This window comes from Hyla sarda, chromosome 7, assembly GCF_029499605.1.
Source record: "Hyla sarda isolate aHylSar1 chromosome 7, aHylSar1.hap1, whole genome shotgun sequence".
In the NCBI taxonomy this organism is placed as follows: Eukaryota; Metazoa; Chordata; class Amphibia; order Anura; family Hylidae; genus Hyla; species Hyla sarda.
The window spans coordinates 123,274,156-123,300,519 of NC_079195.1; the positions used below are offsets into that span (position 1 = coordinate 123,274,156).

The 26,364-nt window shown below is 42.2% G+C and overlaps 1 protein-coding gene across 5 annotated transcripts in view; it reads right to left on the reverse strand.

The window, feature by feature from the left end:
• SEC24C (SEC24 homolog C, COPII coat complex component) overlaps positions 1-26,364 on the reverse strand; it is a 115,957-nt gene that overhangs the window by 17,468 nt on the left and 72,125 nt on the right. For all 5 annotated transcript variants that reach the window (XM_056530663.1, XM_056530666.1, XM_056530665.1 and 2 more), the window contains 3 exons: positions 16,513-16,624; positions 13,097-13,224; positions 6,135-6,273 (listed from right to left, as the gene is read on the reverse strand). In XM_056530663.1, the coding sequence (XP_056386638.1) occupies positions 6,135-6,273; positions 13,097-13,224; positions 16,513-16,624 (379 nt within the window). The remainder of the gene's footprint in view (positions 1-6,134; positions 6,274-13,096; positions 13,225-16,512; positions 16,625-26,364) is intronic.

A 26,364-nucleotide genomic window follows, 5' to 3' on the forward strand; every position in this document is an offset into this window, starting at 1 on the left:
GTGTGGTCAGAAATATGGATGATCAGATCGCCCGCAGCGCTGCCGCGGTGAACTGATCATCTAGAATGGCGTACGGAGGTCCCCTCACCTGCCTCCACCGCATTCCATGGGTCTTCTGCTCTGGTCTGCTCGATCTCAGATGACCGATTACACTGACCAGTGCTATGCCCTATACATAGAACTGAACAGTATTAGCAATCAAAGGATTGCTATAAAAATGTCCCATATGGGGACTATTAAAGTGTAAAAATAAAATTAAAAAAAAAAAATATATATATATATAAAGAATAAAAATTAGAAAAATCCCTGCCCCCAATAAAAATGTTAAATGTCCTTTTCCCCCATTTTACCACGATAAAGTGTAAAAAAATAAAATACACATATTTGATATTGCTGCGTGCGTAAATTTCCGAACTATTGAAATATAATGTTATTGATCCCATACGGTGAAAGGCGTAAAAGTAAAAAAAAAGTGCAAAATTGCTGCTTTTTTTGTCATATTTTATTCAAAAAAATAAAAAAAATGTATAAAAGTTTTATATACACAAATGTGGTATCAATAAAAAGAACAGATCATGGCACACAAAATGAGCCCTCATGTCGCCGCTTATATGGAAAAATTTAAAAGTTATAGGTCGTCAAATTAGGAGGATTGTAAATTTACTAATTCGGTTAAAAAGTTTGCGATTTTTTCTAAGCGCAACAATAATAGAAAAGTATGTAATCATGGGTATCATTTTAATCTTATTGACTCAAAATCAAATGTAATTTTTACCATAAATTGTACGGCGTGAAAATGAAACCTTCCAAAATTAGCATAATTGTGGTTTTCTTTTTAATTTCCCCACACACGTAGTATTTTTTGTTTGCGCCATACATTTTATGGTAAAATTTGTGACGTCATTACGCAGGAAAACTGGTTACAGGAAAACTAAAGTTATGATTTTTAGAAGACTAGTAGGAAAAAACGAAAATGCTAAAATAAAATTGGCCTGGTCCTTAAGGTCAAAATGGGCTTGGTCCTTAGGGGGTTAAGGAAATTACATCAAAGTTAAATCAGCGTTATAGTGTGGTTTTCCACTATGATTATGAGTGTGACTCCATATCCAGACCTCCATGGGTTGATAAATATGATTTACATTGATTAGTTCATTCATTCAGATCTAGGATGTGTTATCTTAGTGTTCCCTTTATTTTTTTGAGCAGTGTACAACTCCCAGCATGTCCTTACTGTAAGGCCATGCTGGGAGTTGTAGTCTTGCAACAGCTAGCGGGCTGGTGGTAGATGCGGCTGGCATTTTAACACCAGGGTGCCTCCAACTTTCTCTAAACTACAACTCACATCATGGACGCTGTAGTTTAGAAACGGGGTGCCTCCAGCTGTTTCTAAACTACAACTCCCGTCATTGAGGTTGTAGTATAGAAATGGGGTGTCTCCAGCTGTTGCTAAACTACAACTCCCATCATGGTAGTTGTAGTTTAGCAACAGCTGGAGTCTCACTGTTCCTAAACTACAACTCCTATCATGGGATTTTTAGTTTAGGAACAGCGAGACTCCAGATGTTGCTAAACTGGAGGCTCACTGTTACTAAATTAAAACACCCATCATTCCTAGACAGCTAAAGGCTGTCTGGAAATAACGGGGGGTTGTAATTTAGCAACAGCTGGAGGCTCCCTGTTTGGAAACACTGCTCTATGGGTGTTCTCCCCAGGGGAGAGCCCTATAAATGTACTAACATATTTGTGTTTTTTTTTCTTATTTCAGATCCGTTTATGCAGAGGACTACTTTGGTTTCGGAGAACTAAAATGATGACCCACTTTTTTTAAAATTTTTTATAATAAAATGGTTAACGAGAGCTTGTGGGCGGAGTGTTTATTGGAATAAAAGTTTTTAAAAGTGTTTTTTTTATTTTTATTTACTTTACAGGCTTAGTAGTGGAAGCTGTTACAAAAACAGCTAGCGCTAACCCCAAATTATTACCCCGGTACCCACCGTCAAAGGGGTGCCGGGAAGAGCCAACAGGCCCGGAGTGTCAAAAATGGCGCTCCTGGGCCTAGGCGGTCACAGGCTGGCGTTATTTAGGCTGGGGAGGGCCAGTAACAATGGTCCTCGCCCACCCTGGTAACATCAGGCTGTTGCTGCTTGGTTGGTATCTGGCTGAAAATGAAAATAGCGGGAACCCCACATATTTTTTTAATTAACTTATACATTATTTTCAAAAAAGTGTGTGGTTCCCCCATATTTTCATTCTCAGCCAGATACCAACAAAGCAGCAACAGTCTGACGTTACGAGGGAGGGCGAGGACCATTGTTACTGGCTCAACCTGAATAACGCCAGCCTGTTGCCATCTAGGCCCAGGAGCGCCATTTGACGCTCCGGGCCTACCGGTAGCGGCTCTTTCCGGCACCCCTGTGGCAGTGCATATGGGGTAATAATTGGGGGGGGTTAGCGCTAGCTGGTTTTGAGGCCAACACTAGGCCCTGGCTTACTAATGAATTCTGTCTATAAGACAGCTTCCACTTCAAAGAAAGTAAATGTAAATTTAACTTAAAAAAACACGTTTAAAAAAAATTTTTTCCAAAAAACTCCCCCCTACATGCCCTCATTAAGCTTTTTATTAATAAAATAAACACTGGTTGTCATAGTCCACTGAAGACAAAAGTCCTCTGCATACACGGATCTAAAATGAGAAGGAAAAAAAAAAAAATTGCTTAGTACGTTTAGGGAAAAAAAAAAAAAAAAAAAGAGTAGGAAAAAAAAAACTTTTAATAAACACAGAGGAGAGGAGGTGGTGTTTCCCAGTGGTGTTCTGGATTTATCAACCCCCTGTGATAGTATAATAAATAAGTCATAGATAAACAAAACCAAAGCAAGAAAAAAATGCCTACAGAACTCGCTTACCAAAGCAAACAAAGATAAATGTCCCGAGAGTTTTTAACAAACTCCATCCAATTTTTGTATTGTTTTAAATGGAAATTGCCATCCAAAATCCCCACTGAACTCCTCAGGCACCAGTAGTGCATTGCATCTTCAGTGATCCCACAGGATCCCTGGTCTCCAAGTGTTTATGTTAATCTTCATTCAAAGACACCCACCTAAATGCACTTCACAGTGTAGTGCCTGATAGCGAAGGTTAGTGTACCTTCACTTACTTCACAAATCCTATGTTCCTCTAACGCCACTTAGATAGCAACTAATTTTGCAGTCGGATAAGCTAGTGCCCTAGATCTCTTTATGAGCGATTGGATTATAGGCACTGATGGGTGAATACCTTTGTTATGCTGTGATAGGACAAGTTTATGTACGTACATGGGAGATTTATCAATCTACCTGAAACCCCAATTGTCTGTTTTTTCACAGCAACCAATGAAATTGAAAAGAAACCCGCATTATTGCCACGTTTTATGGAGTGCACTTTATGGTAAAAATAAAGTCTCTATTCTGTCAGTCAATAAGATTATAAGGATGTGTATGTTTACATGCTTTTCTATTGTACAGCTTTTATAAAAAGTCAAACTTTTCAAACAAAATCGGTATGTCTAAAATGTATTCTAACCCTTATGGTTTATTTTTCCATATACGGGGCAATATGTGGGGTCATCTTTTTGCACTGGGATCTGCGCATATATATGACTTTTTGATTGTTTTTTATTACAATTTTGTGGGATGTGACCAAAAATCATAAATTTTGGACTTTTGGTATTTTTTATGTTTACGCTGTTTACTGTACAGGATCATAAACATTATGTTTTAATAGTTAGAACATTTCCACTTTGATTTTATAAATAGGAAAAGGGTTTAATATTTTATTAGGGGAGGGGCTTGTGTTTTAGAAAACTTTTTTTATGTATACTATTTAAGTCTTCATAGTGTATTTTTACATTCACCATTCAGATTCCTAACACAGAATTAAGTGATGCTATTGCATAGCATTACTCCGTGTTATCGGCGATCTGCTGACAGAGCCTAGCTCAGCAGGTTCTATCCGCAAAACGGAGCCAGGACCCGCACAGAGCAGCTGAGAAGACCTCTAGCAGGTGAACAAACCCATCTGACCCCTGCATACATGTTGTGGGGGTGCAGTTCAGTTAGTGGGACAAACCATGCGGTGCTTAAGTGCTGTCATCATAGCACTTAAAGGGTTAATGACAGACTTTTTTTATACCACATTTGCATATATAAAAACTTTCAATAAATTTTTTGATTAAAAAGGTTATAAAAAAGCAGCAATTTGAGGCTTTTTTTTTTTTTTTTAACGTTCACGCCGTTCACTGTACGGGATAATTAACCCCTTGCCGCAAAACGCTATGGCGGCGCTGCGGCATGGGAGGGTTATGAAGAGAGTTCAGAAGCTGCATGGTCCCGGCTGCTATCAGCAGCCAGGACCCGTGGCTAATGCCGGACATCGCCGTTCCGGCAGATGTCCGGAATTAAATCTTTAGACTCGGCGATCAAAGTTGATCGCCACGTCTAAAGTGAAAGCTTCCCGGCTGCTCAGTCAGGCTGATCGGGACCATCATGGTAAAATTGCGATGGCCCGATCAGCTAGAACATAACAGGAGGGTGCCTTACCTACCTCCTGCGCATTTGATCAGCGATTGATTGCTCCAAGCCTGAAATCCAGGCTTCGGCAATGAACCGCCGATAACACTGATCAATGCATTGCAATGTAAAGGCATATTGAATCAATGTACTGCATGTTATAGTCCCCTATGGGGCTACAACATTGCAAAAAATAAAAAGTGAAAACAAAAATGTAATAAAGATGATTTAACCCCTTCCCTAATAAAAGTTTGAATCACCCCCTTTTCCCATGAAAAAAAATAAAAAACTGTAAATAAACATGTGGTAACACCACGTGTGTAAATGTCCGAACTATAAGACCGCAAGGTCAATGGCGTACGCGCAAAAAAATTCAAAAGTCCCAAAATAGTGTATTTTTGATCACTTTTTACACCATAAACAAAAATGGTACCGATAAAAACTTCAGATCATGGCGCAAAAAATGAGCCCCCATACCGCCCCGTACGTGGAAAAATAAAAAAGTTATAGGGGGCAGAAGAGGACAATTTTAAACGTATACATTTTCCTGCATGTATTTATGATTTTTTCAGAAGTAATACAAAATCAAACCTATACAAGTAGGGTATCATTTTCATCGTATGGACCTATAGAATAAAGATAAGGTGTCATTTTTACCAAAAAATTTACTGCGTAGAAACAGAAGTCCCAAAAGTTACAAAAAGGCGTTCTTTCTTCCATTTTGTCACATAATGATTTTTTTTCCGTTTCGTCGTAGATATGTGGGTAAAATGACTGATGTTGTTAGAAATTAGAATTGGTGGCGCAAAAAAAAAAAAAAAAGCCATCATATGGATTTTTAGGTGCAGAATTGAAAGGGTTATGATTTTTTACATTTAATGAGGAAAAAAAACTAAAGTGCAATGTCCTTAAGGGGTTAAAATTATATTTTCATAGTTCGGATATTTACGCACGCGGCGATGTTTATGTTTATTAAAAACATTTATTTTTTTTATTTTTTTTTTTACACTTTTTGGGGGGTAAAATGGGGAAAAAGGGACAATTTACATTTTTATTGGTGGTGGGGATTTTTCAAATTTTTTTTACTTTTATTTTCACACTTTAATAGTCCTCATAGTGGACTATTTATAACAATCATTTTATTGCTAATACTGTTCCGTGCTATGTATAGGGCATAGCACTGATCAGTGTTATCGGCAAGAACCAGAGCATCTCAGACCAGAGCAGAAGACGCCAGGAGATGGACGGAGGCAGGGGAGGGGACCTCCGTCCGCCATTACAGATGATCAGATCACCGCTGTAGCGCTACGGGCGATCCGATCATGCATCCTGACCTCACTCCTGCAGATGTCGTGATCTGTATTGATCACTGCATCTGACGGGTTAATGGCAGACATCCGCGCGATCGCGAATGTCGGCCATTACCGGCGGGCCGCACATGATCCGAGCATAGCTCTGATGCTCACGGTCCTGTACAGGAAGCAAATTTACATCCTGGTGAATTACGTACCACCGCACCAGGACATTTACATCCTGTGTCGTTAAGGGTTTAAGCAAGTATGTGTACAAAAACAGTGTGGTTTACTCACCTTCAGTGACACAACTGCAATAGCAACATTGGAATCTCCTCCCACCCTCAATGAACTGCATATAAGGGCACATATAGGCTTTACATCTGTTGCATCGAACTGGTCCACTCTCACCATGATCAATCACACAAGGAGGGGCCTAAAAAAAAGCAGGGGAAAAAAAAAAACATACTGAAACAATTTAGAATAAAGGCCTATAAACTGATCCTTACTAAGTCTAAAAATATATTAAAAGCTATAGGCAAGTTTGCAATTATTTTTTTTATTGCTGATATGTTTGCAAAATCTGTATATAAAAAACTCAATGTGTGTGTATGTTCCAGCATCACGTCCAAACGGCTAAAGATATTAGCATGAAACTTGGCACATACGTTACTTATATGTCAACAACAAACATAGGATAGGTGATTTAACCCTTACTTACCCCCATTTGCCAGGTTCGGGTTTTTGTTTAAAGTTCCATACAAGTCTATGGGAAATATATGCATAACTTCCAAACGGCTGGAGATATTTAGATAATACTTGGTCACATGTTACTTATATGTCCACTTAAAATATAGGATAGGTAATTTAACCCTTAACTCCCCCCATTTGTGAGGGTCAGGGTTTTTGTTTAAAGTCCCATGCAAATCAATGGGATATGTATGATCCCACATAACTTCCGTAGGGCTGGAGATATTTCAATAATACCTGGTACACATATTACGGGTTAGGATAGGAGGACGGGATGGGAGGTCGGAATAGGAGGACGGGATATGACAACAAAATATGAGGACGGGATATGAAGTCAAATTTTTCCTCCTTTGTTTATTTACCTCCGCAACAAGGATTAGGAAGGAAAAACCGGGCAACACTGGGTACTCAGCTAGTACTCAAAGTAACTTTCTAAATAGTCTTAATTAAAAACTGAGCGGCCCTAGCACTGACTGATGTGAACAAAGGCAAATCTAGATCTCTGGAGATGGACTTGTAACCTTGAGATTGTTGATATTTTTCCACAATTTTGGTTCTCAAGTCCTCAGACAGTTCTCTTCTCCTCTTTCTGTTGTCCATGCTTAGTGTGGTACACACAGACACACAATGCAAAGACTAAGTGAACTTCTCTCCTTTTTATCTGCTTTCAGGTGTGATTTTTATATTGCCCCAGGTGAGTTTAAAGGAACATGACATGCTTGAAACAATCTTATTTTTCCACAATTTTGATAGGGTGTCAATTTTGTCCAGCCCATTTTTGGAGTTTGGTGTGACATTATGTCCAATTTGCCTTTTCCTCCTTTTTTGGTTTAGTTCCAATACACACAAAGGGAATAAACGTGTATAGCAAAACATGTGTTACTGCAATCCTTTTCTGTGAGAAATACTTCATTTTCTTGAAACATTTCAAGGGTGCCAACATTTATGCTCCATGAATGTAGCCAAATGCTGACCCTTCCTACTTCTGAATTAGACTTGTTGGCCCGTATACACAAAATTCGCTCTTTGGAATCCCTTACGGTATGTGTGTCAAACTGTTAGGGCCGGATCATCATTGGTGCTCCTGGAACGCCTGCTCCGGGCCCCGTGCCTACAGGGGGCCCATGTCACATTCAGGACACAAGGATGCCCCGGTTACCTCTCTGTGGCCCCGCGTTAACTTTAAAAATGCAGGGGCCGGCGGGAGGTAGCGCACGCAGGGACGTCACTGACGTCCCATGCGTGAGCCCATAGGAAAAGAGCGGAGCAGTGAGGAGGACGCGCGGGTATGGTAAGTCACCACTCACCAGTACGTCATCTTCGGTGTTCCGACCACCGCTCCTCTGGTCCCGGGATCTACTGCTATGGCCCATAGGCCATAGCAGTAGATTGCGACCCCGGACCGGAGGAGCGGTGATCAGAACACTGAAGTGGGACAGTAAAAAGGCATACAGCCTCCAGCCATACACTGTATATGGCTGAAGGCTGTATGTCTATGGAGGAACTGTACAGCACCCCTAATGTGGGGGACTATACTGCACCTAATGTGGGGGAACTATACTGCACAGTCTTGTGCAGGGTCTTGTGCACAAGGGGCATGGGGTCTTGTGCAGGGATGGGCATGGGGTCTTGTGCAAAGGGGTGTTGTGCAGGGAGGGCATGGGTTGTTGTGCAAAGGGGACATTGAGTGTTGTGCAGGGAGGGCATTTTTTTTTTTTATGCGGCCCACAAACTTAAACCTTGTTTTTTTGGCCCATGTTAGCCTTTGAGTTTGACATGCTTGCCTTACGGCTTCCTTGAACAACTCTACGCCTTTGTTTCTCTCAGTGTGGGAGCCTTGTGACTGTTTTCTGATCGCCAACCCCTGTGACCTTCTTTGTTCTTTCTAGTGTCTCCTTTCCCCTCCTTCTCTTCAGGGTCGTGTGAATTGTTATTTGTATTGGTCTCGTGGTTTTTTGTGGTCCTTACCTACACCCCCCACCCCCCCGTGTATCTGGCCTGTTGGGCTGCTATGTGTTTGTTTGTGCTAAGATTGTCTTAGTCTATACCACCCTAAGGTGTGGCTTGATTATCTGCCTGCATTTCATGCTCTTGATGGGCAGCTCTTGCTGGTTGCAGTAAAATGTAAACAGCAGACAGTAGAGAGAGAGAAACTTTGAACGACAGTCACACTTGTGTATTCTGTCAGTGGTTTAAGGTCAAACCATAAGAGGATTCTCAGTACAATGTGTTAGAATGAAAAACATTTATACTTTTTGCATTCACTTCTGATTTAAATAAGTGGAAGCAAAACACTGATTAAACATGTAAATAAGGCACAAGTGGTCAATGCGCCATGTGTTTAATGAATGCAGTAATAAACACTAAAATAAGAAATTGATCAGAAACAAAATTATGAAACATCTCAAAACTTTATTAATATAATAAGACAGACATGTTAAAATGTATTATGTTAGCAAGCACAGTGCACAAGGCTGGATAAAATGGCAGGAAAATACAGGCAGAGACAAAAAGTACAAGATATAGATCACTGACAGGAGTTGCTTATACCACATGCATTACAAGGATAAAGGAATACAGATATGACATCCTGGAAACATGATTAGATTAAGGTGGACACTGAGGAGATAAGCAACAAAGATCAGAAAGACAAGTATTACCTGCACCTGCCCCAAGGCACGTTTCACGCCAATGCGCTTCGTCAGGGGGCTTCGTCAAGCACATTGGGGTGAAACATGCGTTGGGGTAGGTGCAGGTAATACATGGCTCTGCTCTGGTTATAACTTTGTCTTTCTGATCTTTGTTGCTTATCTCCTTATCTTGTACTTTTTGTCTCTGCCTGTATTTTTCTGCCATTTTATCCAGCCTTGTGCACTGTGCTTGCTAATATAATACATTTTAACATGTATGTCTTATGATATTATTAATAAAGTTTAGCGATGTTTTATAATTTTTTGTTGCTGATCAATTTCTTATTTTGGTGTTGATTTTCCCATTTGGGGGGGTTTCAGTAACTGTTTTCCCACTGATTTGTTTTTGTTGGTGACAGAATGCAGTAATAAGGCAGACAATCAATGGCACTGAATTCATAGACTACAAGTACAATACTGTCTTAGATGCTTAGTATGCATCTAATTTGTGTGATTAGCCAATGTTTTATAAAAATATATAGGCAGATGTCACATCAGGACCTCCCAAAAAATTATGCTATCACTCTTCTGTAGTATATATCTTAAATGTGACAAAAATTTTGCATAAAATAATGGAGGATCTTTCATCTCCTCAGTATACCTTTAACCCGTTTGGTAGATCTGCTGGCCCCAACATTTGTCAACCATCATTGGAGAAAGACATGAGCTGTTCTCCTTGTACAAAATCATTTGTGTAATCCGTAGAGAAAAGAAAAGAAAGGACCGACGGACGGCGCCTCGTGTATTTACCCTCAATAGATCGGGTGGTGGGTGGGGGGGGAACCCCACGGGGCTTATAGATGGCCGCTCACCTTGAGATCTATGCAAAAAAGCATATCACCCACGATATAATCTGGGTACTGTAGTACGAGTCGCTGCTATGCCGATGGGTTGCAGGAGGAAACAAGTCGTCCTGGGAGTCAATATTAGAAGTAGAGCAGGAAAAAACCCTCAGGTATGGCGCTGCAGACTCTTGTAGACAGATGAGGCGGATGCCAAAGGTAATAGGAAAGTCCTCAGCAGGACATTTTATTAAAAAAACAATAAAATGGACAAGATTACGCGTTTCGGGAGGATCCCTCCCTTCCTCAGATCAGGATAAGGACAGTACAAAAATAGCAGGTTTATATAGCCCAAAAATGGGCGCCAAAAACACATGGGAGGAGTAACAATCCAAACTTGAAAATCAAAGTACAGGAACAGAAACAGCACTTACATATAATATACAGTATGAATATACATTAGGAAGCAATACAATTACAACTTGTGGTAATATAAGGTCAGGTTATGTGTTGGACCAAGACTAGCAACTGCTGGAGAATCGCAGTGGGCCGGAAGCTGTCAGCCGCATCATGTGAACAGTGTAAACAAGGCACTTCCTGTGTGAGAAGCACGTCAATAGCAGTGAGCTCTGAAGCCGGGCTGGTTGCCCTGGACGCGTTGCTATGCTAGGAGGTCACATGGTCAGCTCTCTACCAATCAGCTCTGAATGTGGTTTCTCCTTACTTGTGAAGGCTGTGAGGATCGTACTGGCAGAGGACACTGACAGGCTCCTATTCAGTGTAAGCTGTGCCATTATTATCTATATGCAAATAGTGCTGTCAGGGGATACTAGCTGCCTGGTCAGTGTGGGCTGTGAGCACTGTGTATAATAGGATTGCACTGTCAGGGGATACTGACAGTCTCTTAGACACTTCAGGCTATGTGAATCCTGTGAGGATCGCACTGTTAGGGGATAAGCAGGCATGAGAGGGAGACAAGATGTTTATAGAGAACTATACAGGGATATTAGTCTCTTAATCAGTGCAGAGAAGAAGTAAGCACTGCCTGTATAGTGATCACATTGTAAGGGGGAGACTCACATTGTCATAGGTAAAGATGAAGGTGATATGTAAAAGAGGACATGCTGGTGCGGTATTATGATGTGTAACAGCATGGTATAGTATAACCAGGTATTAACTGATAACAAGATTACTATTTTAGTCATGATCGGACCATGTTAGGTATGTGGTATTGATAGGAACTTGTGTAGTGATAACATATGGAGTGATATGCTGTGTCTTAAGGGCCATAATAGGTATATAACCCTATATCAACCATTGGTGTATAATGGATCAGAACACCCTATGTAAACAGTACACTCTTTGTAACCTAGTAAAAATATAAATATGTGCATAGCATTAAGAAATATAAATATGTGCATGGCGTTAAGAAATATGAATATGTGCATGGCGTAAAAAATATATGTATATAAATGGGTCTAGGTACTATAAAACATGTAGTAATGAAAACACATGTATAAATACATATGCACACATGCACATATGCATGTGTGCATATGTATTTATACATGTGTTTTCATTACTACATGTTTTATAGTACCTAGACCCATTTATATACATATATTTTTTACGCCATGCACATATTCATATTTCTTAACGCCATGCACATATTTATATTTCTTAATGCTATGCACATATTTATATTTTTACTAGGTTACAAAGAGTGTACTGTTTACATAGGGTGTTCTGATCCATTATACACCAATGGTTGATATAGGGTTATATACCTATTATGGCCCTTAAGACACAGCATATCACTCCATATGTTATCACTACACAAGTTCCTATCAATACCACATACCTAACATGGTCCGATCATGACTAAAATAGTAATCTTGTTATCAGTTAATACCTGGTTATACTATACCATGCTGTTACACATCATAATACCGCACCAGCATGTCCTCTTTTACATATCACCTTCATCTTTACCTATGACAATGTGAGTCTCCCCCTTACAATGTGATCACTATACAGGCAGTGCTTACTTCTTCTCTGCACTGATTAAGAGACTAATATCCCTGTATAGTTCTCTATAAACATCTTGTCTCCCTCTCATGCCTGCTTATCCCCTAACAGTGCGATCCTCACAGGATTCACATAGCCTGAAGTGTCTAAGAGACTGTCAGTATCCCCTGACAGTGCAATCCTATTATACACAGTGCTCACAGCCCACACTGACCAGGCAGCTAGTATCCCCTGACAGCACTATTTGCATATAGATAATAATGGCACAGCTTACACTGAATAGGAGCCTGTCAGTGTCCTCTGCCAGTACGATCCTCACAGCCTTCACAAGTAAGGAGAAACCACATTCAGAGCTGATTGGTAGAGAGCTGACCATGTGACCTCCTAGCATAGCAACGCGTCCAGGGCAACCAGCCCGGCTTCAGAGCTCACTGCTATTGACGTGCTTCTCACACAGGAAGTGCCTTGTTTACACTGTTCACATGATGCGGCTGACAGCTTCCGGCCCACTGCGATTCTCCAGCAGTTGCTAGTCTTGGTCCAACACATAACCTGACCTTATATTACCACAAGTTGTAATTGTATTGCTTCCTAATGTATATTCATACTGTATATTATATGTAAGTGCTGTTTCTGTTCCTGTACTTTGATTTTCAAGTTTGGATTGTTACTCCTCCCATGTGTTTTTGGCGCCCATTTTTGGGCTATATAAACCTGCTATTTTTGTACTGTCCTTATCCTGATCTGAGGAAGGGAGGGATCCTCCCGAAACGCGTAATCTTGTCCATTTTATTGTTTTTTTAATAAAATGTCCTGCTGAGGACTTTCCTATTACCTTTGGCATCCGCCTCATCTGTCTACAAGAGTCTGCAGCGCCATACCTGAGGGTTTTTTCCTGCTCTACTTCTAAATTTGTGTAATCCAGCTTCTATGTGCTATATGTATATTGCAAGCTACAGTTTAAATAGTTTAAATAAATAGTCTACAAAAAGACAAAACACATTTTTACCTCATCCAATGGTAACGTTGCCAGAGGTTTAATAACAGCAGCAAGTGGAACTTGGGACTGTTTTGCCATATCTGAACTGGCCGGAAAGTTGTATGAAGTACATCTTATATAACGTGGACTTGCAATTCCTAATTTGTGAGGAGATAAAAGGGAAGCATAAATCATTTTGGTAATATGAAAAAAAAAATATATATAAATACTTAACTGACTAACCCCTTAAGGACATAGGGCGTATCCATACGCCCCCGTTTCCAAGTCCTTAAGGACCGAGGGCGTATGGATACGCCCTGAGCATTTCCGGCCCCCGCCGCTACCTGGAGCGGAGCCGGATGCCTGCTGAAATCATTCAGCAGGCATCCCGGCATATCGCCCAGGGGGGTCATTATGCCCCCCCATGTCGGCGATTGCTGCAGATCGCTGGACAATTCAGTCCAGCGATCTGCGACGGATTCCGGGTCAATCGGGTCTCCAGTGACCCGATGACCCAGAATTACTGGCTGATCGGGGCCGTCAGATGGCCCCGAACAGCCATTGCCAGCAGGGGTGAGGTGGCACTGGTGCCACCTCACGATCGCCCTGATTCGTCGGCCGGATTACCGGCCGACCAATCAGGGCGCCTGCTGCGGGTGTCACTCCCGCAACCCGCTCCGCCCCTCTTCCGGAGGACGTGAGCGGGTGCGGGAAGACGACCCCGGGTGCTGGGGACCCCGATCCCCGGCGTCAAGGTTGGGATCGGGGCCCCAGGAGCGACGGCGGCGGCGAGGGACTGACCTGTGCGGCGGCATCGTGGAGCAGCAGCAGGTGGTGAGTGACAGCCTCCTGCTGTTGCTTAGCAACAGCTCCCAGCATGCAAAAAGGGCATGCTGGGAGCTGTAGTTATGCAACAGCAGGAGGCAGACCACCAAAACTCCCAGCATGCCCTTATGGGCATGCTGGGACTTGTAGTTTTGCAACAGCTGGAGGCACATTTTTCTATGGAAAAGTGTACCTTCAGCTGTTGTATAACTACAACTCCCAGCTTGCACAATCAGCTAAAGTGCATGCTGGGAGTTGTAGTGGTGCATCTGGTGGTTGCATAACTACAACTCCCAGCATGCCCGTTGGCTGTCGGTGACTGCTGAGAGTTGTAGTTTTGCAACACCTGAACGCACACTGAGTTAAGTAGCAAACCAGGGTGTCTCCAGCTATTGCATAACTACAATCCCCAGCATCCCCAGCCAAAGTAGTATGCCTCCGGCTGTTGCATAACTACAAGACCCAGCATGCCCTTCCGCTGTCCGTACATGCTGGGGGTTGTAGCTTTTGCAACAGCTGAAGGCACACTGGTTGCAAAACACTGGGTTTGTTACCAAACTCTGTGTTTCACAACCTGTGTGTCTCCAGCTGTTGCAAAACTGCAACTCCCAGCATGCACTGATAGACCGTACATGCTGGGAGTTGTAGTTTTGCAACAGCTGGATGTCCCCCCCCCCCCCCCCCCCCAATGTGAACGTACAGGGTACACTACACTACACTACCACAAAATAAAAAGTAAGAAACACTACATATACACATACCCCTATACAACCCCCCTCCCCTCCCCAATAAAAATGAAAAATGTCTGGTACGCCACTGTTTCCAGAACGGAGCCTCCAGCTGTTGCAAAACAACTACTCCCAGTATTGCCAGATAGCCACTGACTGTCTAGGCATGCTGGGAGTTTTACAACAGCTGGAGGCACCCTGTTTGGGAATCACTGGCGTAGAATACCCCTATGTCCACCCCTATGCAAGTCCCTAATTTAGGCCTCAAATGCGCATGGCGCTCTCACTTTGGAGCCCTGTCGTATTTCAAGGCAACAGTTTAGGGCCACATATGGGGTATCGCCGTACTCGGGAGAAATTGTGTTACAAATTTTGGGGGGTATTTTCTGCTATTAACCTTTTTAAAAATGTAACATTTTTGGGAAAACAAGCATTTTAGGTAAAAAAAATATATTTTTTTTTTACATATACAAAAGTCATGAAACACCTGTGGGGTATAAAGGTTCACTTAACCCCTTGTTACGTTCCCCGAGGGGTCTAGTTTCCAAAATGGTATGCCATGTGGTTTTGTTTTTTTTGCTGTCCTGGCGCCATAGGGGCTTCCTAAATGCGGCATGCCCCCAGAGCAAAATTTGCTTTCAAAAAGCCAAATGTGACTCCTTCTCTTCTGAGACCTGTAGTGCGCCAGCAGAGCACTTTTCACCCCCATATGGGGTGTTTTCTGAATCAAGAGAAACTGGGCTTCAAATTTTGGGGGGTATTTTCTGCTATTACCCTTTTTAAAAATGTAAACATTTTGGGAAACCAAGCATATTAGGTAAAAAATAAATTTTTTTTTTACATATGCAAAAGTCGTGAAACACCTGTAGGGTATTAAGGTTCACATTACCCCTTTTTACGTTCCCCAAGGGGTCTAGTTTCCAAAATTGTATGCCATGTGTTTTTTTTGCTGTCCTGGCACCATAGGGGCTTCCTAAAGGTGACATGCCCCCCAAAAACCATTTGTCGCTCCTTCCCTTCTGAGCCCTCTACTGCGCCCGCCGAACACTTTACATAGACATATGAGGTATGTGCTTACTCGAGAGAAATTTGGTTTCAAATACAAGTAAAAATATTCTCCTTTTTACCCCTTGCAAAAATTCAAAAATTGGGTCTACAAGAACATGCGAGTGTAAAAAATGAAGATTGTGAATTTTCTCCTTCACTTTGCTGCTATTCCTGTGAAACACCTAAAGGGTTAAAACGCTGACTGAATGTCATTTTGAATACTTTGGGGGGTGCAGTTTTTATAATGGGGTCATTTATGGGGTATTTCTAATATGAAGACCCTTCAAATCCACTTCAAACCTGAACTGGTCCCTAAAAAATAGTGAGTTTGAAAATTGTGTGAAAAATTTAGAAAATTGCTGCTGAACTTTGAAGCCCTCTGATGTCTTCCAAAAGTAAAAACTCATAAATTTTATGATGCAAACATAAAGTAGACATATTGTATATGTGAACCCAAATTTTTTTTATTTTGAATATCCATTTTCCTTACAAGCAGAGAGCTTCAAAGTTAGAAAATGCAAAATTTTCATTTTTTTCATCAAATTTTGGGATTTTTCACCAAGAAAGGATGCAAGTTACCATAAAATTTTACCACTAAGTTAAAGTAGAATATGTCACGAAAAAACAATCTCGGAATCAGAATGATAACTAAAAGCATCCCAGAGTTATTAATGTTTAAAGTGACAGTGGCCAGATGTTCAAAAAATGCTCTGGTCCTTAAGGTGAAAAAGGGCTCGGTCCTTAAGGGGTTAAATAGAGACAAATACCAAACATTACTCGTAGTTAAACCTCTATATTTTAATATCATGGAAGGTATCAGACATCTACATTACAAGCTTAGTGTACCTTGATCTTTAACCAAGAAGTTAGTAGTAACAAGTGGTGGAACTTGCCCCCTCATTCCGGTGATAAAAGGCTCAGAACTTCTGTTAGCTCTATCGTCTTCTATTACCTGGATCTAAGCAGAGACAAGCAGAATAAGAAATAATCCAATGTACAGGAGTTCTTTGGAGCAAAATAGTAGATACATAAAAAAAAAAGTGCTTACTATGCTACATATGCCAGTGACCTAATAGAAAACTAAGCCACATGCAAAACAAGATTTTTTTTGAACATAAGGGGAAAATTTCATTGTGAGTCAATACATAGAGTGATAAGCAATTGAGAAGCATGAAAATATAATTCACTGCAGCACTTCACTATATATATATTTTTTTATTGGCAAGAAAAATCTCTGCTAAACCTACCACAGTGGAGTGGCTGGTGTAACTACATGTTACCAAACATTCTATATGAGTACATAGGTTTCAGTTCATTATAGCACGATTTGTGCCATTATACAACTTTTACATGGCGCTTAACAGTTTTTCTTCTCTACGAGCTCTTGTTCAATGACCAGGTTTGCACAGACTTTTTGAAGTGTATGTTGCACTGTCTTTAGTAAGAATCCATACTGCAGCTCATCCTAGTCTGTTTCCCTAAGCTCATCTCACTGCACTTGCTCCCCTTTACAGAAAGAAGAAAATACATTTTTCTCTGATAATTTCTTATATTCACTTATAGTATTGTTTTATGCAAATTCTGCTGAAATAACAATGACCTTTTAAGTGTCACCACCTTTCCAATAACCTCTAAGATCCAAGCAAGTCAAGACATCAGCAAGACATGATAAAATACATAGGATAAAACCAGCTTTACATTTCTTACTCTATATGAATTTAGGACAAAACCAAATTGCTTACTGTAAGACCTGTGGCGACATTATCCTTTGTTACATGTCTATTCAAAAAATACCAATAAATTCTATCTTTCTGCATTGTAAATATACTAACTGCCTAAAAAGAATGACAATACCATCAGAGCTGATGCTGACCAGGGATAACAACACTTAACTTACCAACTTTACGGACACAAAAAATCTACACTAGGCGACGTATGAACTTTGAGTACCGATATAACAATAAACCTAGGACTGAACATATAATGGTACCGATCACAAAATTACCCATAGAGACCAAGAATATTATGCCAGTCACATTATCATGTTCTTTGGATGACGTGATACATTAAAAGAATATGGATTAGATAAGAAAATGCAAAAAGTAAGATGTTCTGTCAATTCTTACTCTTACATCATAATCTCTCTCCTGACTTACACATGAAGGCTCAGAATGGCTGAACTTTAATACGTTGTCTATGAGGAGGGGTAACCGCAGACTAGTCTGCTCTGGTTCATCTCTCCCTGAACAAAAGGGTCGAGGGGCAAAAATCTAGACCTTTCCATCTGTTGGTGGAGTGTCAGTCAAACCCTCAGCCAGTGGTAGGTTCAGTCAACTTTAGTGTAATGTGTAGGGGCACCATGTGACAGAACATTTATCCAGATAGTTTGAGTATAGTGGAAAAAAGATTAAACCAGGCAAACATGTGCCTGGTGATCTGGAGCTGTTCTGGATGGGAATGGTGGATTCAAAAACCTTAAAGGGGTATTCCAGGATTTATATATATATATATATATATATATATATATATATATATATATATATATATATATAGAAGAACAGATTTGCTGCAGCACACAGTAGTGACAAGTGGTTTATTTCATTCCAATTGCTACGTTTCAACCGCACATGCGGCCTTTTTCAAGCACAAGTGAACAGTGACCATAGGACAAGTTATATGTGGTGTTCAATAAAACATCAATTACATAATTAAGTGTAACAAATATAAAAAAACTTACAATAAAAGTGTACAGGAGATACAATACATATGGTATCATAATTAAGTGGGTATATATGTACCCATAAATTGCATAACAATATATATTAAAATATACATATAAAGTGCATAATAAGTTAAATAGTGCACCAGGTGAAAAATAATTAATCAAACAAATGCAGGAAGGAGAGTAGGCGGAATCTCGAGGCAGTCACCCAATCAGAAAGAAGGACGTATAGTTATCCTATAGACATCATCACACCCGCATCAGAAGCGGCGTGGTATAATGTATGTACAGCGGCATTGCGGCGCAGCAACAGCGCGCGCTTGTCACTGTACTTCCGGGAATAGGGCGGCAGCCAATGGAGTAGCGCCACGTAAGGCCACATGATCAAAAAAGGATGACGCCCCATGAAGTCACGTGACTAGAGGGATATTCACGTGATATACACGGATGCGCCTGCGCACAACAAAGAAAATAGAGCATAAGTCTCGTAAGTAAAGAGGCGCCATCTTATAGATGGGCAAAAATAAGTGCAAAATAGGATTACTTAAAGATCAAAAAATAAATAAATAAAATGTGGAGAGATGATATAAGTTATATGTAAAGTAAAAGGGTCAGCGCTTTAAATGCAGACATAGTAAAGCAACAGTCACTCCTGCACATAAGCCCAAAATATCCAGTGGGACTAACACTCCCAGCACACCTCGTCAGTAGACACCTGTAAGTAGATGACGAGGTGTGCTGGGAGTGTTAGTCCCACGGGATATTTTGGGCTTAAGTGCAGGAATGACTGTTGCTTTACTATGTCTGCATTTAAAGCGCTGACCCTTTTACTTTACATATAACTTATATCATCTCTCCACATTTTATTTATTTTATTTATTTTTTGATCTTTAAGTAATCCTATTTTGCCCTTATTTTTGCCCATCTATAAGATGGCACCTCTTTACTTACGAGACTTATGCTCTATTTTCTTTGTTGTGCGCAGGCGCATCCGTGTATAGCACGTGAATATCCCTCTAGTCACGTGACTTCATGGGGCGTCATCCTTTTTTGATCATGTGGCCTTACGTGGCGCTACTCCATTGGCTGCCGCCCTATTCCAGGAAGTACAGTGACAAGCGCGCGCTGTTGCTGCGCCGCAATGCCGCTGTACATACATTATACCACGCCGCTTCTGATGCGGGTGTGATGATGTCTATAGGATAACTATACGTCCTTCTTTCTGATTGGGTGACTGCCTCGAGATTCCGCCTACTCTCCTTCCTGCATTTGTTTGATTAATTATTTTTCACCTGGTGCACTATTTAACTTATTATGCACTTTATATGTATATTTTAATATATATTGTTATGCACTTTATGGGTACATACCGTATTTATCGGGGTATACCACGCACCGGCTTATAACACGCACCCTCATTTTACCAAGGATATTTGGGTAAAAAAAGTTTTTTACCCAAATATCCATGAAAAAATGAGGGTGCGTGTGTGTGCGTGTATACCCCGATATACCCCCAGGAAAGGCAGGGGGAGAGAGGCCGTCGCTGCCCGCTTCTCTCCCCCTGCCTTTCCTGGGGTCTAGAGCGCTGCTGTAAGCCCTTTTCACCCCCTGGTTATCGGCGCCGCTGCCCGTTCTGTCCCCCTGACTATCGGTGCCGGCGCCGATAGCCAGGGGGAGAGAAGCGGCGTCGACAGCCAGGGGGAGAGAAGGGGCAGCGGCACCCATTGCCGGGGCCGCTGCCCCGTTGCCTCCCCCCATCCCCGGTGGCATAATTACCTGAGTCCGGTCCGCGCTGCTCCAGGCCTCCGTCGTGCGTCCCCGGCGTCATTGCTATGCGCTGAACGGCGCGGCGCATGTCGTCAGAGCGCCGCGCCGTGCATAGCAACGATGCTGGGGACGCACGACGGAGGCCTGGAGCAGCGCGGACCGGACTCAGGTAATTATGCCACCGGGGATGGGGGGAGGCAACGGGGCAGCGGCGCCGGCAATGGGTGCCGCTGCCCCTTCTCTCCCCCTGGCTGTCGGCGCCGCTTCTCTCCCCCTGGCTATCGGCGCCGGCACCGATAGTCAGGGGGACAGAACGGGCAGCGGCGCCGATAACCAGGGGGTGAAAAGGGCCGACAGCAGCGCTCTAGACCCCAGGAAAGGCAGGGGGAGAGAAGCGGGCAGCGACGGCCTCTCTCCCCCTGCCTTTCCTGGGGGTGTATCGGCGTATAACACGCACACAGACTTTAGGCTAAAAATTTTAGCCTAAAAAGTGCGTGTTATACGCCGATAAATACGGTATATTATATACCCACTTAATTATGATACCATATGTATTGTATCTCCTGTACACTTTTATTGTAAGTTTTTTTATATTTGTTACACTTAATTATGTAATTGATGTTTTATTGAACACCACATATAACTTGTCCTATGGTCACTGTTCACTTGTGCTTGAAAAAGGCCGCATGTGCGGTTGAAACGTAGCAATTGGAATGAAATAAACCACTTGTCACTACTCTGTGTGCTGCAGCAAATCTGTTCTTCTAGCGATACGGACCCGGGACCTGGGACCAGCTGCTGCGTGCACCTACCTTTACTCACCTTTGAGGTGCAGCCCACCCGGCTTTTTCTATATTATATATATATATATATATATATATATATATATATATATATATATATATATATAAACTTTGTTTTCTGCTGACATCTCTGCTGACATCTCTGCTTGTCTCGGGAACTGCACAGAGTAGAAGAGGTTTTCTATGGGGATTTGCTTCTACTCTGGACAGTTCCCGAGACAGGTGTCAGAGAGCACTTCGACAGAAAAGAACAACTCAACTTCAGCAGCTCATAAGTACTGAAAGGATTAAGATTTTTTAATAAAAGTAATTTACAAATCTGTAACTTTCTAAAGCCAGTTGATATATATATAGATGCAAATCAAAAAATGTTGCAGTCTCTTGTATTTTATTGGACTAACAGAATTTTGTAGAGACAAGCTTTCGGGATTCCTCCCTTTATCAAATCTAAGCTCACAAGCAGAAGACACAGGTTACATCTCACAAATATGCAGTAGTTAAGACAATAGATGTGGAGAATTCACACTAAGATGGGCCATAAATTGTCCTGCTATAGGAACTTAGACTACATAGATAAAGATGAGAAAAAGGGGGAGCAGGGGAGAGACTGGTAATTGAGCAGGACATAGTGAGATGCAAAAGAGAATCCAGTACAGGTTATAAGAAATTTTGATAATGCGATGAGAAGCTCAAATCCACATTGAGTCCCCTGTTTTTCGAGTCAAAAAATAATATCATTTTGGCTTCAAATGTCTTTCTCTCGTGTGTTTTTGAAGTTCCCTCTCAGTATCCTGATTGTAAGGTCATGTATGGAGTGGCCTGATTGGGTAAAATGATGTCCAACTGGGGTGCAGTAGTCCTTTTCTTTATGGTGGTTGATGGAATGTCTGTGTAGGTTCATCCTTTCGTTGAATTTCCGGACGGTTTCCCCAATGTAGCATCCCATGGTGCATTGTATCATGTAGACCACATTTGGGGATGTGCAGGAGTGTAGTCCCTTAATGTTCTATATCTTGTTGTTGTGGGTCGCTTCCTTCTTGGTGCAGATATGTTGACAGAGTTTACAGCGAGGTTTGGTGCAGGGTTTGGTCCCATTGTCTGTGTCTGTTCTTTCTGTAGATAATTTTCGGCTGACCAGCTTTTGTTCTAAATGTGGTTGTCTGAAGGCCAAGATGGTAACTCTGAGAGATCTGTTCTCTATAAAGGACTATCATTCTGTCCAAGCACTAAACTGGATGACAAAACTATACTCAGACTTGGAAGTATTCTTTAGGAGACTAAGACTAAAAGAGTCCTTTCATAAGAAAGAGGATAATACTACAACAACCCTGGATTACAATATCAAGAAAAAGAATTCTGATTTTACTCCATCACCAGGACGCAACAGCAAACTGGACAGCTACATTGCAAGTTTCAGATTAAGAACAGCATCCTTGGTCAAAACACACCATTATAAAACCAACTACAATCTAGGGCTGGGCGGTATACCGGTTCATACCGGATACCGTTTTTTTTTCGTCGCACGATATCAATTTTTGCCCATACCGGCATACCATCGGCCCCTACCCCCCACCCGCGAATGAATTACTTGTGACTGAGCCGCGGGATGTGCAGGAGCGGGAGCCGCAGAGCTCATGTGTGGTGCACATCCCCGCTCCCCCTGCAGCTGCCGCTTGTTCTCAGTGATCAGAGCCAGGGGAAAGTGCAGAAATTTCATCCCCTGGCTCTGATGTTTATCTCAGCCCCGAGCCTGCTCCCTGCTCAGCCCCCCTCTCCCCTTTCCACAGGCTATTTGTTTATCATACCAGTCTCCAGGCGCGGGCTCTGCAGGACCTCCGCGCCCGTACATTCAGCTCTTGCAGGAGGAGAAGGCTCTGCTGATTCTTACATTCCCATCCCTGCTCGGGGATCAGAGAAGAGAGCGGGGATGAAGATAAGATGTTCTGTGTCTGCCTGTCACAGGGGGAGAAGGCTCTGCAGCGGCTGGGGACGGGGATTATAAACTGCAGCAGCGGACAATGTATGCAAATAGCTGACAGTGCGCCAGTGGGGGGGCATCACGATACCGCTGCGGCTGACAGTTAACCCCTTTCCCGCTATAGGGGCCGTGCGCACGGTCCCCATGGCGGGGAAGGGGTTAACTGTCAGGGGTTAACTGTTTCCCACAGTGATACCACGGTAATACCGTGATACCGCCATAACCTGAAAAAATACTGCGATATAAGTTTTAGGTCATACTGCCCAGCACTACTACAATCTCTCAAAACTAGAAACAGACGCCATCAAAAACTTAAAGGAGTAGTCCAGTGGTGACCCAGTGGTGAGCAACTTATCCCCTATCCTAAGGATAGGGGATAAGTTGCAGATCGCGGGGGGGTCCGACCGCTGGGGCCCCCTGCGATCTCCTGTACGGAGCCCCGACAGCCCGCTGGAAGGGGGCGTGTCGACCTCCGCACGAGGCGGCGGCCGACACGCCCCCTCAATACAACTCTATGGCAGAGCCGAAGCGCTGCCTATCTCCGGCTCTGCCATTGAGATGTATTGAGCTGGCGTGTCGGCCGATGCCTCGTGCGGGGTTCAACACCCGCTATCTCGGCGGAGAGCCGGGGCCCAGTACAGAGAGATCGCAGGGGGCCCCAGCGGTCGGACCCCCCGCGATCTCAAACTTATCCCCTATCCTTAGGATAGGGGATAAGTTTTTCACCACTGGACTACACCTTTAAGGAATAATCAAACCATGACAATCAAACCAGACAAGGGAGTAGCAGTGGTGATAATGAACACTGAGGATTACATCAAAGAGGGAAACAGACAATTGTCAAACACTGCATACTACAAGAAACTGACAGAAGACCCCACCAAAGAATACACTCTGGAATTGAAGAAATTGATCGAGTCCTTCCCAAAAGAGTCACAGAAAGGATTAGAGACACTCATACCCACAAAGCCCATAACAGGGACATTCTACATGCTTCCAAAAATCCACAAAACTGGGAACCCAGGCAGACCGATAATAACAGGTTAACAGAGTAGACACATTAACAGAGCAGAACTAGGTTTTTAGTAGAAAATCTATTAAAGCCCTTTGTCAAAAACACCAGCAGCTTCATACAGGACACCACTGACTTTCTTAAGCTCAATCAGATTACAAACTTGCCTGCCAACTCCATATTAGTAACAATGGATGTAGAATCCCTATACAGCAACATCCCACACAGAGATGGAATTGATGCCTGCTCCCTGTTCCTCTCATCCCAAACCCACAACCGGAAATACAGCCCTGGAGTCATCACAAAACTAATAGAATTCGTCCTAACACACAACTACTTCAGCTTCAACATATCTACAAATGATGGACACTGCAATGGGGACCAGGATGGCACCACAATATGCCAACCTATTCATGGCTGACCTTGAACAACGATTTCTAGAAACACAACTTCACAAACCCTACAGATACTACCGTTACATTGATGATATTTTCATCATTTGGACAGAAGGAAAAGAAAAACTCAGAAAGTTTCACGATGCCTTTAACACTTTCAATCCATCTATCAAACTCAAAATGGACTTCTCTACAGAAAGTGTGAACTTCCTGGACACTACTGTCACAATAAACGGGAACACACTACAAACGTCTGTGTACAAAAAACCCACAGACAGATCCAGCTATCTACATAAATCCAGTTTCCATCGTTCACACACAAAGAAAGGCATCATCTACAGCCAAGCTACCAGGTACCTTTGCATCTGCTCCAACCCTGATAACAGAGACCTGCACCTACAAACACTGTGTGAGAAATTCAAACAAAAAGGATATAAACCAAGGACAATCAATAGAAAAATACACTCCGCCCTTCAAACACCACAGGAACACCTGCTACAATACAGAGAGATAAAGCCATCACCACGCGTACCACTGGTAGCCACATACAATCCTGCCCTTGAGGAAATACGCAAAATTATCAAGGACCTGCTGCCGATATTGGCGGAAGATGAGATGCTAAAATAAATCTTCCCTGAACCTCCCATCTTGGCCTTCAGACAACCATACAATTTAGAACAAAAGTTAATAAAATTATCTACAGAAAGAACAGACACAGACAATGGGACCAAACCCTGCACCAAACCTTGCTGTAAACTCGGTCAACATTTCTGCACCAAGAAGGAAGCGACCCACAACAACAAGACATATAACATTAAGGGACTACACTCCTGCACATCCCCAAATGTGGTCTACATGATACAATGCACCAAGTGTGACATGGGATGCTACATTGGGGAAACCGGACGGAAACTCAACGAAAGGAGGAACCTACACAGACATTCCATAAACCGCCATAAAGAAAATGACTACTGCACCCCAGTTGGACACCATTTTACCCAATCAGGCCACTCCATACATGACCTTACAATCAGGATACTGGGGGAGATTCATCAAAACACGTGTAGAGGAATAATTGCCCAGTTGCCCATAGCAACCAGATTGCTTCTTTCATTTTTAACAAGGCCTCTGCAAATTGAAAGAAGCGATGTGATTGGTTGCTATGGGCAACTTTTCCTCTGGACAGATTTTGATAAATCTCTCCCACTGAGAGGGAACTTCAAAAACACACAAGAGAGAAAGACATTTGAAGCCAAAATGATACTGTTTTTTGACTCAAAAAACAGGGGACTCAATGTGGATTTGAGCTTCTTATCTCATTGTCAAAATTTCTTATAACCTGTACTGGATTCTCTTTTGCATCTCACTATGTCCTGCTCAATTACCAGTCTTTCCCCTGCTCCCCCCTCCCTCCCCCTTTCTCTTATCCTTATCTATGTAGTCTATGTTCCTATAGCAGGACAATTTATGGCCAATCTTAGTGTGAATTCTCCACATCTATTGTCTTAACCCCTGCATATTTGTGAGATGTAACCTGTGTCTTCTGCTTGTGAGCTTAGATTTGCTTTGGACTTTATAAATAATCCCGAAAGCTTGTCTCTACAAAATTCTGTTAGTCCAATAAAAGAGGTATTACAAGATACTGCAACATTTTTTGATTTGCATCACTGGACTAATACGGCTACTCAAATTTTTATATAATATATAGTTTTTTCCTGGAGAACCCCTTTAATTCATTGAATCGTGCTTCCCATCCAGTATCCTGCCATTCCTGTCCGGACAATTATACAGTTTGCAGGACACACAAATTCATGGAACACAGTGAAAGCTGTCTAAATGGCCACCACTTGCCTATGCAAGACTCTACTGTGATCACTTTCCAGCTTGCTAAGTCTTTCTTTAAAAAGGACTATCCCTCCACTTGATCTTATTGCTATTAGCAGGTGTCTATAATGGGACAGTACAGATCAACTGAGAAAATTCTGCAAGGAAAATCTTTTCTGAATTTCCTCCTTGTGATT